At 45.7% G+C, this 13,514-nt stretch overlaps 1 protein-coding gene across 1 annotated transcript; it reads left to right on the plus strand.

Moving 5' to 3' along the window:
• Positions 1 to 2,393: 2,393 nt before the first annotated feature.
• Positions 2,394 to 3,765, plus strand: LOC123429879. The gene has a single exon (XM_045113853.1). It carries the CDS (start codon positions 2,572 to 2,574, stop codon positions 3,244 to 3,246), a length of 675 nt encoding a protein of 224 aa, XP_044969788.1. The 5' UTR covers positions 2,394 to 2,571; the 3' UTR covers positions 3,247 to 3,765.
• The last annotated feature ends 9,749 nt before the right edge of the window (positions 3,766 to 13,514 follow it).

Genomic DNA, 13,514 nt, shown 5'->3' on the forward strand with positions numbered 1-13,514 from the left:
TGTTTGTAAAAATATCCTGATTTTATTCAGTGGCTACGAGCTTTCACTTGATATTGTTGAATCCCTTAGCCCACATGGCATAGCTCGTCACCTGGCTAGTGATTCAACCTTCTTGCATGTTTCCCATCGAAATTTTTTTTCGAGAGTACGCCAATGGCGTACCATATTTTTATAGAAGGCAGAAAGAATATTTACAAGACGCTAGCGTAGGATGCGAACATTCGAGCCAGCCAACTCCATACAAACAGACTAAGGCTACTGTCTCACAAAACGTTGAAGACCTCCTACTCCTATCCCTGCAGTCCTAAGATCCTGCACCTCCTTCTCGATTTGGCCCAACAGTTGCGTAGGGTTCATGATTTGCCACGGCCTATTAAACACCCGGGCATTTCTCTGCTTCCACAATGCCCAGGTCGTGATAATCACCAGTGTATCAAAACCACGCCGCTCGGCGCGCCTGAAGTGGCCCCTCGCCCAAAGCCACCATTCCGTCAATGTATCTTGAGGCTCCGTAGTCCTGATTTGGATGTTGAGCTCTTGGAGACCTAAGTACCACACCTCTCTTGCGTATACACATTGGATCAGAATGTGCTCGATATTGTCTTGGTCGTGGAGGCAAATGAAACAAGGAGAGGGGTGATCTTGCAATCCATGTCTGGCGCGGCGATCCGAGGTCCATAAACGTCGTTGTGCGGCCAACCAAGCAAAGATTTTGCACCTAAGGGGTGCCCAGCTCCTCCAAATACACTTCGCAAAGGGGGCCCTCTCCAAGCCAGTGCACAGCCTTTGGTAGGTAGATCTCGCCGTGTACAGTCCTAATTTGTCGCAGGGCCACGAGAAGGCGTCCGGCGTCTGCACGTCCCTCTGCACAGATCCAATCGCGTGCATCAGATGCATAAGTTGGAGTTGGGCCGTGAAGGAGACGTTGCCATGTATGTCCTGGAGCCATCTATTGTTAGTCAGAGCCTCCAGAACCGTCCTCCGATTGCGCCTGCGAGTATCTACGCTGCTATGAATCAGCGGTGCGATGTCAAAGATCGCAAACCCATGAATCCATCTATCCCTCCAGAATAGCACACGGCTTCCAACGCCTACCTTGATCAGCAGCAGGCTGTCGAACACCTGCCTAAGAAAGATAATAGTTTAATTACTACACCGTCGACATTTTCCTTTCAAAAATGGTCGTTGAATTGCTTACCAATGTACAAATAATTCTTTTACAATCAATTATCATATAAATAATATTTCAGACCTTGGGACATTATAGAAAATTCATATCAAAATTATAAGTTTACGGTTCTCTCAAATAAACAACTTTCAACTTTTCCACAATTCTCACCTCACAACATCTTTCTTAGCTTGCATATGATTATTCCGAATCTAAAACTCAATCAAACACACCCTAAGTCCATCGTATTTTTCCACCTCCAAGATCAAATAGCAAGCAAAATTTGCATCAAAGGGTGAGTGCTTAGCCGAAGGTAACACCGTTAAACTTTGTAGCCCCCTAAGCAACGGTGAGATCTTTATTTTGAAAGTTTTAGAAGTACTATTTTCTAGACGCATCATCACGTAGGTCTAGCAGCAGGGAGATGTTACGGTAGCTTGCAACATATGCAGCGGCGGTGCAGGAAGAGGCAAGATGGGACGGCAACGGTGGCATAGACGCTTTTCACGAGCTTGAGCACGATATAGCGAAGTCTTGGATCTTGTTGACGTAGATCGAGCTAAACATTTATATTCTGAAAACATATAAACACTTTTGTGAATACTGATTTCTGCACCCCAAGCTCATCTTCCTTGTAAGAAAAAACAGTTTTTTTATATATTTTCAATTTTACTGTTTATGAGCCGGGTTTTTTTGGACGGAAAAATAAGCTATCTCTTTCCAAATTTTAAAAATAAGTTGTTTCTTAAATTTGTTGAGACTTTTAAATTAGTAATTCTATAACTAGTTCATAAGCCTCATTAAATGCGATAGACGATTTATGAGTAGAACTAAAAAGGAGACGGCTTAATTTTTAACCTGCTAAAAGAACTAACCAGATGAGCTCCGGAGCCATTTTCGTGGCTCTCACAGTTTTTTTTTTGTCTTTTTTATGGGACTTTGTTGTTATTGTTGAGGACTACATTTAAATACTTCCTTCATTCTGAAATATAAGTCTTTTTAAAAATTTATTAAAGGCTATGTATGGAGTAAATAAATAAATCTATACTCTATAATATGTCTTACATCCGTATATAATGTTTTAGTAGAACCTTTAAAAAAACTTATATTTAAAAACGAAGTGAGTAGATGGAAAGGCCCGCTTAAAATATCAGCAGCCCATGTACACATGGTGGTCTCTTCTCGACGGACGGACGTGTATGCATGTTCGTTTATTTTTTTTGGATCGATATCTTTTTTATTTTCTGAAAGGATCAGAAATACGCTTAGCTTTACCTCTACGCGACGTATGGCTGTACAAATACGAGGTAGACAATACGTATACGTACGTATCTCTACCGCTACAGCCGTTCTCGCGAAAGCAAACCCTAGCGCTCTCGCGAAAAGCTCCTCGATCCATCTCCATGGCGCCGTCGGCTTCCGACGTCCTGCGCCTCGACGGCAACGGGAACCCGAGGACGCTCCGCCTCTTCGCGTCGCTCGTGGAAGCCGAGTCCCGCCGCTTCGCCTCCTCTGCCGCCTCCCAACCCGCCGAGAACGACCTCGTCCGGGCGTTCCGCGGCGGCGCGACCCCGACCATCCCCATCGTCGAGTTCCTCGAGCGTCTCCAGCGCTGCAACTACTTGTTCGATAGCGCCGTCTACGTCCTCGCGGCGGCGTACCTCGCGCTCTTCATGCGCAGCCCCGCCGCGCTCGAGGCGGGGATCGTCGTGGAGCCGGCCACGGCGCACCGTCTGGTTTCCGTGGCGGTCCTGATCGGCGCCAAGTTCGTCAGCCCGAGGTACTTCGAGAGGCGGGTGGAATCGTTCCAGATCTGCTCGGGCCAGTCCATCCGGTCCAGCGAGATGTGCCCGCTGGAGTTGCTGTTCCTACGCGCCCTCAACTACCGCCTCTTCATCGCCGACGAAGAATTCCAGCGCTTCTTCAGGATCCTGGAACGCCGTCCAGCTCCAGCACGCAGCAGCCTGGCTTGCGGAGCGACGAAGAGGAAGGCCCAGGACGAGGAGGAACCACGCCGCGTGCGAGCATGCCAGCTCGCCGCCCGCTACGGCATCTCAGGATTCTTCAACCGGAGCTAAGTTCTCAAACTCTTTCTCTCACCATTGCATCGCTCGCATTGGATTTGAATATCAGTCAGACTCGATCGTTTTAAGCATTGAATTGAATCATGTAAGGCAGGATCTCAGCATGCTTTCCTTCTGTCGCTTACTTGATACTACTTACTGTCGTTTCTGTGTTCCCAATGTAGGTTCTTTTTATTGGAGATCCAGCAGAGGGAAGGAGTTTGAGGACGCCGGAGATCAAATGCTCGCCTAAATGTTGGGTCTGTCAGATTGAGTACGACAAGTGTTAGTCGACTCAAGTCCATTGTTCTCGTCTAGGTCTAGTCTTGCTAAGGAGTAGCGTGTTACAGTCAGTTAGTCCTTATGTAGGGTTTTTCCCATATCAATAAAGAGTATTCGATGTTTTGCCCGACGGCTTTTAGTATCGTGCAATTCATGTGTCCAAAAATTATTTAGCCCAAATCAGTCATTGTGTAAGTCTGTTCATCAAGGTTTCCAAGATCAATAAAGAGTATACATTTTGCTGGATTTCAATTCTTTGAAATATGCAGTTCGGTCACTGACCTGCATTGACAATTTCCTTGTGTTCTTCTTTCATCATAACATAATGACTCTTGAAGGAAACGAAAAGAATGTTATCAGTCTCATTTCTTAGGCCAGACGACATACATGTCCTGAGCAGGAAACAATAATATACAAGTTGCGGCCACTTGCATACAAGTATATATATAACCCTCATGCACAATCGGTTTACAATAATGCATCTTACACGCACACCTGCATGGACAACTGCTGTGATTGCCATGAGAATGTGGCCAGATAATTAGCCCAACACTTCATACAACAAGATCACACCAATCACTTTGAGTTCTGGATTTGAATGGCTGCTCTGCCTAGTGACTATGACTCCAGTGAATCTGACACGAAAAGAAGACAACAAATCAGACAACTGACAAGAATTCTTCACTAAAAAATATACATGTGCTTCATAATAAAGATAGTCAAGAGACAGTAATCAGTGATTCGCAAAAAATAGACAGTAATCAGTGTGTCCTGCATTCACGAACAGAGAAGCAAACACACGTGTGTAATTGCTCTAATTGATAGTGAGGGCTAAATATCTTTAAAGCACAAGTTCTTGCCAGTTCACCACTTTGATTTGTTCTGATACGATTCGGAGTAATGATTCAGACTCTAAGTTGCAGCCATACCAGTTAAGTTGATTTATTTCAAAATCATGAAAAATTACAGATGAGTGACCATAAAACGCTTGACTGGATAAGTCATGCTTGACTGGATTTTAACTTATATTCCTTCTCTATTAAATTAACCATAAAACGCTCCTCCATAATACTCCTTCCGTCCCATAATATAAGAGCGTTATTGACACTACACTAGTGTCAAAAACAATCTTTTATTACGGGACGGAGGGAGTAGTTAGTTATTGTCATCTTGTTGGAGCCAAGACAACACAGAATCTATCAAGGAAAAGCAATCACATCCAAGGAAGAACCGAAGAAGAAGAAGCCATGAAACTTTGTTTGTTTGCTAGGTTCATCTGTGTGCCTACATCCGCAGGAGCCGAAATTCAGGGGCTCTGCCCAGATATATTTCTTATATAAACCTGAGTATAGTAAATTCAGGGGCTCTGCCGAAATTCATGGTTGTTCGAGTTACATCACACAATCGCATACGTAAAAGGATATAAACCCGTGTATAGTACATTTACACAATTACTGCTTCCGAGATTAGGCAATCCCTTTATCTTTGCATATATTTTTCACAAACAAAAGATTTGGTGATTTCTACAATTCCACTTGGTCTCTGAATGGTGGTTGGATAGTACTCAATGATCTATGGTGTGGAAGACACTTTCTTTACTTGTCTGAATAATTAAGATGGCAAGCAAACACTATCGCTCCTGATTTAAGTTAGGTTTCCCAGGAGCTCAGGAGAAATATACACAACCCTTTAAAACAAGACATGCCTTCTACGGAGTACAATAATGAACTATCAAGCACCAAACAATTTATGTGATAACTATGCAGGTAGGAAGATAACTAGAATGCAACAGAGTGCTTGCCACTTCATATTGTCTGGGACGACAACGATGGTGGGAAGTTGGTATATATGTGTGCGCGTAGGATGTGATGCTTCAACCTGCAGATGCTCTCAAGCTGCAATGTCTTGACGTCCAATGAGAAACATTCCGTGCCTGACATCTCTAGCGATGATGAACTTGCGGAGTCATCTTCAGATCTTACTAGTAGCAAATACCTCTCTGTTGCACCTCTCAGGTAATACCGGTACCCGGATTCCAATGGAATCGTCTTCTCCATCTGCCACTGGTTGAAACTCCGACCTTCGTTTCCCATGATGGTATAATAGAGTTCAAATGTGCCATCTGTATCGTGTTCACGGAGACCAAACATCCTAGGTCTGCCTTCACCTGCATCCACAATGGCTAACGGTGGCCTTCGCCAGCCAGGTCATTCTTTCCAAATTTCTCTATTAAACCTCACTGTGTAGAACAAATCTATTTCTATACCTTCTTGAAATTGATAGCATGTTCTAAATTTTCTATGTTTTGTTATCTAGAGGCAAGATTCTCCACCTATGACACATAGAGAGCAGCCAGATCTCCATTGGTAAGGTCACCGGTGGTGAACACGTGGGAATCATCCCTTGGGATTCTAGCAAGAGTTGCAGCCACAAAAAGGGACAGGTCTCCCTCAATGAGGATTGCAACTTCTCCTTTGGAGAAGAGGGCAAATTCATCTGCGAGATCGCCCTCTATCTTAGGATCCTCTTCTCCAATGAATACTTCATTTGGGTGTCCAAAAATTAATCATCCACGTGGTGAGTTGGCTTCGTTTTTATCTTTTGCAATTACACTTGTAAGTAGTTACAACTTTAAAATGTTCTCGTGAGTTGACTTATTCTTTTTGTTTGCCAATTAATAGTCCGCAAGACACGAATATTAACTTCTGCTATTTGGAGGGGTTTCAAACCAATTTATCGTCATAACATACTTGTCAAAGCTTAGTGGAAGCACTATCATGAAGTTTCTCAAGCTGGACGAGATGTTGGCACAAGTGGTGTAAAAAGGCACTTGGTTACTTACAGAAAAGGTCAGGTTTACACCTCATCGTTAAGAAGATGAAGTCCTTGGTTTCATCTCATGATGCCTCTGTGCTTAAGCAATGGAACTTTGATCAAGAAACATCTAGAGATTTGCTTGCTAGAATGATAGTACTGCATGAGTTGCCTTTCTCAGTAGTTGAGTACAATGGCTTTAGAGACTTCGTGAAAAGTTTGAATCCCTTCTCTCCCATGGTTTCTAGAAATAATATTAAATAGGAGTGTATGAAACACTATAATATTGAGAAGTCATTGTTCTCTGAAGATTTGAAGAAATACATTGGTAGAGTTTCTTTACCGAAAAAGGCCTTCTCCCCGCTTTATATATAAAGCAACCATCATCAACATCCCAGTACAGACGCATGCCACCACAACACATGCACATACCCAAGGCAAGATACATAGGTGTTGAGCGCAGCAACACCACTAATGACCCACAAGTATAGGGGATCAATCGTAGTCCTTTCGATAAGTAAGAGTGTCGAACCCAACGAGGAGTGGAAAGAAATGACAAGCGATTTTCAGCAAGGTAATTTCTGCAAACACTGAAATAGCGGTAACAAGTTGTTTGATAGCGAGATAATTGTAACAAGTGACAAGTAGCAATAGTAACAATAGGTGCACCAAGGTATCCCAATCCTTTTGTGGCAAAGGGCAGGCAGAAACAGTTTCTTATAATAGGCAAAGTGTTCTTGAGGGCACATGGGAATTTCGTCTAGTCACTTCTTCATGTTGTTCTAATTCGAGTTCGGTACTTTTATAATTCGATATGTGGGTGGACCGGTGCTTGGGTGTTGTTCTTACTTGAACAAGCCCCGCACTTATGATTAACCCTCTCACAAGCATCCACAACTACGAGAAAAGTATTAAGATTAAATTCTAACCATAGCATTAAACATAGCGATCGAAATCAGCCCCTTACAGAGTAGCGCATAAACTTGGGTTTAAGTTTCTGTCACTCTCGCAACCCACCATCTAATTACTACTCCACAATGCATTCTTTTAGGCCAAAGATGGTGAAGTGTTATGTAGTCGAAGTTCATATAACATCACTAAGGGAATCATAACATTCATATCATCAAAATACCGAACGAATATCAACTTCACATGACTACTTGCGACATGAATTCTCAAGTGGCCCTAAGAACAAAAGTAACTACTCACAAGCAATAAACATACTCATGATCAGAGAGGTATTAAATAGCATATTGGATGTGAACATATGATCTTCCACCAAATAAACCATAAATCATCAACTACAAGATGTAATCAACACTACTAGTTACATCCCACGTACCAATCCGAGGTTCCGGTACAAGATTGAGCACAATAGATGAACTAGGGTTTTGAGAGGAAATGGTGTTGATGAAGATGTTTATGAACATTGTCCTCCCCAAGATGAGAGGGTTGGTAGTGATGACGATGGCTTCGATTTCCCCCTCCGGGAGGGAAGTTCCTTTGATGGAATCACTTCACCGGAGAGCAAAACTGCCCCTGCCCAGGTTCCACCTCGAGACGGCGGCGCTTCGTCTCGAAAGTCATCTCCTGATTTTTTTAGGTTAAAAAAGAATTTATACCAAAAGATGGTCGAGAGAGGTGGGCTAGAGGGCCCACTAACCACCAGGTCGCGCCAGCCCGCCCTAGTGCCTATTTAGCGCCTGGTATGCCCCCTCTAGTACTTATTTTCTCTTGTATTTTTCATTTATTCTAAAGAAATCTTCGTAAAGTTTCAGCCCATTTTGAAATGTGCAGAATAGATATCTTTGACGTAGTTTTTCCAGGTCGAGAATTCCATCTGACGACATTCTCCCTCTTGATGTAAACCTTGCATATTATGAGAGAAAAGGCATTAGAATTACTCCACAAAATGATATAATGCATAAAACACTACAAATAACAGTAAAAAACATGATGCAAAATGGACGTATCAACCACTCTTAGCACTACAAGAGCAAGCGGGGTACTCAACCGTGAACACGCCACCGCAAAGAGATGAAGCCGCATACGACGAACCGTGGGCTCCAACGCAGCGCCTTCGGGAAAGTTACGACACCGGAGCGCCGCCACCGCCTGATCCGAGGATCAGAGTTTCCCATGGAGCAACACGACGAGCAATGAGAGTTGCAACGATGCCTTCAACAAGGGAAGGAGCTTCACCGCCTCTGGCCCATCCGAAGATGAACAGGTTTTCACCCCTGCCAATACTTACCGCCACCGAATGCCACACGCCGTGTACCACGCCGCCCACACGACCATGGTCACCGGGCAACACTGAGCCACAATAAGCCGGTCAAAACTTGCCTTAATCGAGCCATTCTACTGTAAGGGTTGCAAGAAAAATTCGCTCCTGCTGCACCGGGCGCGAGATGAGCTTGGTCCTGGGGCACCACGCACGAGACGAGCTTGGTCTTGCTACCCCGGACGTGAGACGAGAGATGGACCGCAGCTGAGAGAGGCCCAGCTCTCCGGCTCACATAGCAAGCACATGATGAGAGGGTCAAGCAAGGGTTTATACGGCCCGCACCACCACCACCCACCTCCACAAGCTAGGACCATGGCAAAGGTGACCGCATGTAGATCTTGTCGTCGCCACCCCACATCGCCCGTCAAGCAGCTCCACATCCCCATCCCGATCAAGATCAGAGACGAGGTGAACCACCTCCACCGGCGAGGCCCGCCACCATAGCTCCGCCCCGCACACGACCCATGCTTAGCCGCCGCCCAAACTGCGTCAGAGAGCCGCCACGCTGCAGCGCCCCATGCGAGCGCCGCATCTGTGACATCCTCAACTGTTGCTGCAGTAACCTCTGTAATTAAATTGCAGTAAACCTATGCAAAGCATGCCACGTCACTGTGTTTCCTATCGTTGATCTCGTGTTAGTTCAAAACAGTTCGGATTTAAATTTAAAATTAAAGTCAAACAAGAAAAGTTTTTGAATGTAAAAATAAAAATATCGGATGAGTTACAAATATTCCCTAATAATTTATAAAGTTGAATCATGCATTTTTGGAATTATTTAAAACCCCTAAATAATTAAAACAGAAACTATTAAAAAAATAACAAAAAAAGGAGAAACAACCAAAAGGCCGCGGCCCAACTCGGCCGAATGGCCCAGCCGGCCAGCCCACAACCCTCTCTATTCGGGGGGGGGGGGGGAGGAGGGGGTATAAACCCCCCGTGAAAACCAAGCGCTCGATCCCCCCACCCCGCTTCCCCTCGCCCCGTCGCCCCGTCTCCCCTCGCTCCCGTTCCCCTGCCACACAGCCTCTCCCTCCCTCGTTCCTGCTCCCGTCGCCTCCTCCCCCAACGACTGCGCCGGCCCTCCCCATCCCATCGTGCCGCCGCCGCCCCACCACGCCTACCTCCATGAGTGCCTCCTCTCCTCGCTCGCCCCACCTCTTTCCTCGTCGCCCCCACCCACCGATGGCCACCCAGCCGCTAGCCGGCCCAGCGACCTGCTCGCCTTGTCGCATGAGCAGCACCCCAGCACAATGCCCCCCTCGCCACCTGCGCATCCCACCACTCCCCCTTGAGCTCCTCCTCCAGCATCCTCCGGCCGACCTCGCCACGGCCTCCCCGTCGTCGCCCTCCACCGCCGGCCTCTAGCCACCACCGGCCGACCCCGGCGCTGGCTTCCCACCTCCAAACTCCGTCGCCCAGCCTCCTCCAGCGCCGGATCCGCCCCGCCCCGGTCCAGCCCTGTGTCGGCCAGCGCCGGATCCGCCATGCCGGCACCCTCCGACGTCCCTACCGGCCTCCTACTACCTCTCCGGACTGCTCCATCGGAGCTTCCTCGACGCCAACGCCGACCTCCACCGAGCCCCCTTGAGCCCACGTTGGACACCTACGGGGCTCGGTGAGAACACCACCTTCCTTCTTCTCCGTTCCGGTTTTGTTCCGACGCCCCGCACCGCGGCCTCCGGCGATCTCCATCACGCCCTTCGGGCCCTTCCTGTTGGTCCAAGAGGAGTTGCCTCCTGTGATTCTGTTTTGAGAGAGAGGAAAGAACAAAGAAAATGAAAATAAAAAAAGGGGAAAACAAACAGGGTATGTATGCAAGTTTTACGTATGTATGTATGTAAAAATTTATGTATGTATTTGAGTATGTATGCATGTATGTAGGTAAATATGTATATGTGTGTGTGGGTGTTGTGTGTGTGGTGAGGCCGATGGGCCATTGCCAGGTTTAACTAAATAATGTTTAATGAATATTTTAAACAATTAGTTAATTAACTAGTGAATTAATTAATGAATGAATTTATTAGTTAATGAATTTATTAGTTAATATATGGCTAAGAGTAATTGGAATAATTAAGTAAATCTTTTAATTAGATTATTAAATTATCCTAACAGTGTATAACACAAGGGTCCCTCCCACTAATTAAACTGATTAATATTTAGTTAAACCTAATTAAATATGTGTCCATGACATGCATGACCCACTGGTGAGTTTGACCAGTCCACCCCTGTTGACTGATCCACCCCTGTTGACTCATGATGTCATGCTTACACCACTTCGATGTCATATTTAGTTATTTAATATAATAAATCTGTTAATTACTAAATAGTTAATAAAAATATAAAAATTAGTATATAATAAAGCGTAGCTCAGATGAAAACATTTTCAACATGAAAGTTGATTAGTAGAACGAGACGAACCAGGATACGTTATCCGTTCGTGTGTCACGCATCCCTAGCATAACAAACGTGGAAATTTTCCCTCGTTTTTGTGTGGACGGTAGTAGCCAGAGACCCGGGAAATATCGTTAGATATTGTCCCGATCCGTCCATGACGTGTAGTACCGCGTTAGCCCATGCCTAGATGGCTAAGAGTAATTGGAATAATTAAGTAAATTTCTTAATTATATTATTAAATTATCCTAACAGTGTATAACACAAGGGTCCCTTCCACTAATTAAACTGATTAATATTTAGTTAAACCTAATTAAATATGTGTCCATGACATGCATGACCCACTGTTGAGTTTGACCAGTCCACCCCTGTTGACTGATCCACCCCTGTTGACTCATGATGTCATGCTGACACCACTTCGATGTCATATTTAGTTATTTAATATAATAAATCTGTTAATTACTAAATATTTAATAAAAATATAAAAATTAGTATATAATAAAGCGTAGCTCAGATGAAAACATTTTCAACATGAAAGTTGATTAGTAGAACGAGACGAACCCGGATACGTTATCCGTTCGTGTGTCACGCATCCCTAGCATAGGAAACGTAGAAATTTTCCCTCGTTTTTGTGTGGACGGTAGTAGCCAGAGACCCGGGAAATATCGTCGGATATTGTCCCGATCCGTCCATGACGTGTAGTACCGCGTTAGCCCATGCCTAGAGCTGCGTGTTGCCATGTCTTGCTTCGTGTTGCACCTGTTGCTGTTATTTACTGTTTCTTCCCCCTCTTCTCTCTGGTAGACCGGTGCGCTGACGCTGCTGCCGGGTACGGCTACGCCTATGATGACCACCCCTTTGCCACAGAGCAACAAGGCAAGCAAACCCCCTTGACCATTCCTATATCGCCTTTTCTTTCTCCCTCATGCTTGCATTAGGATTTTGCTACTGTTGTAGTTAGCTCCTATAGCTGATGCATAGCTAGGTTTTGATGAACTGCTACTTTTAGTACGACACCTTAAAACTATTTAGTATAGGTGGAGCAGCCATCCCCTCTGACCCCTTAGTCCAGTTGCCCCGCTTAATTGTCGAGTCCCGATCCCTGATCGACGAGCCAAGTACCGGCACAACCCTTACGCCCCCTTAGTTGTGCGGCGCTACAGAACTACTATTGGGTAACGAGGGTGACACCTCACGAAGTACTCAGGATGATACCTCTGTAGTCTAGCTAGTCGGTCGTGGTTATCAAGGGTGATTCCTCCTTCACCACTCTCGACGATGTCTGTGTCATGCAACCCCTCAAGTGTGGGACCCTCGAGGGTGATTCCTGTTAGTCCACCTTGACGGATACATCATTCGGAATCCAATGAGGGTGATACCTCGGATTCCCCTTGATGTTACAACCACATAGTTACTTCACCATGCTACTAGGATCTTTGATGAATAGATGTTAGGCGGGTGGATTCCCGCGTGGATGTGTCAGTGACTTAATTAAAATGATAATGAATTTGGGTATTTGACCTGGGTTGGTCGGAAGGCCTTATTACGCACTAACTGTCTGCGTGGGAAGAATTATGGGTACTCGACGTCGTGGTATCAGCCGAAGCTTTTCATACGTCAGCAACGGAGTGACGCGCGCCCGAGTGGTCCCGAGATGCATCACGCTTGTAGTAAGGGGTACTAGGACTGACGTCGGCCGCTCAGGCATCGTGCAGGAGTGCTGAGGGCAAGTGGGCCCACGACCCCTTTGTGCTTAGGAGTTAGACCGGCGGGCTGGCCTCTGTGTTGAGCTTAGGTGGGGCTGCGACGTGTCGATATTCCGGGGTCGGGCACGACCTAGAAAAGTGTGTCCGACCAGAGTGTTATCGAGCGTGACGGGGAATATGTTGTGCACCCATGCAGGGAAGAAATGAACTATTCGGATATCCGTGTCCATGGTTATAGGACGACTTGGAGTTGTGCCTTGATCTTATACAACTACAATCGTTACTTAACTGGAATGTTTGCCCTAGGATTGCTTCCTCGCAGGGAGTCGAGGAAGGATCTCTGGGCATGACCTCATATTAATATTGTTGCAACAATATGACTATTATTTGTGTTACTTGTTCTACTCTCGTCTATTGCTGCAAGAGCCCCTGAAGATGCTAGTCTTTGATAGGACTAGGCCTTCTCTCTCTATTCTTGAGTTGCTGCAGTTAGTCCACATATAAAACCCCTTCTTTGATACTGATGCATACTTAGCATAGTTTTGATGTAAGACTTGCGAGTACTTTGGATGAGTATTCACCGTTGCTTTGCTCCCCCTTTGCCCCCTTGATCCGCTGCTGCGACTAGATGATGGAGCCTAGGAGATGGAGTATCCCGCCGACGGCGAGTGCTACCCCGATGGTGCCTACTACTACGTGGAGGTCGCTGAAGCCCAGGAGTATAGTTAGGAGGTTCCCAGGCAGTAGGCCTCGCCTCATCCGATTGTGTATCTTTTGTGCTAGCCTTCTCTAAGGCATCCCAT

Source organism: Hordeum vulgare, chromosome 2H (genome assembly GCF_904849725.1).
Source record: "Hordeum vulgare subsp. vulgare chromosome 2H, MorexV3_pseudomolecules_assembly, whole genome shotgun sequence".
Taxonomy (NCBI): Eukaryota; Viridiplantae; Streptophyta; class Magnoliopsida; order Poales; family Poaceae; genus Hordeum; species Hordeum vulgare.

What these genes read in the sequence shown, in the direction of transcription:
- LOC123429879 (XM_045113853.1), top strand. Translation starts at nt 2,572, where the DNA reads ATGGCGCCGTCGGCTTCCGACGTCCTGCGCCTCGACGGCAACGGGAAC.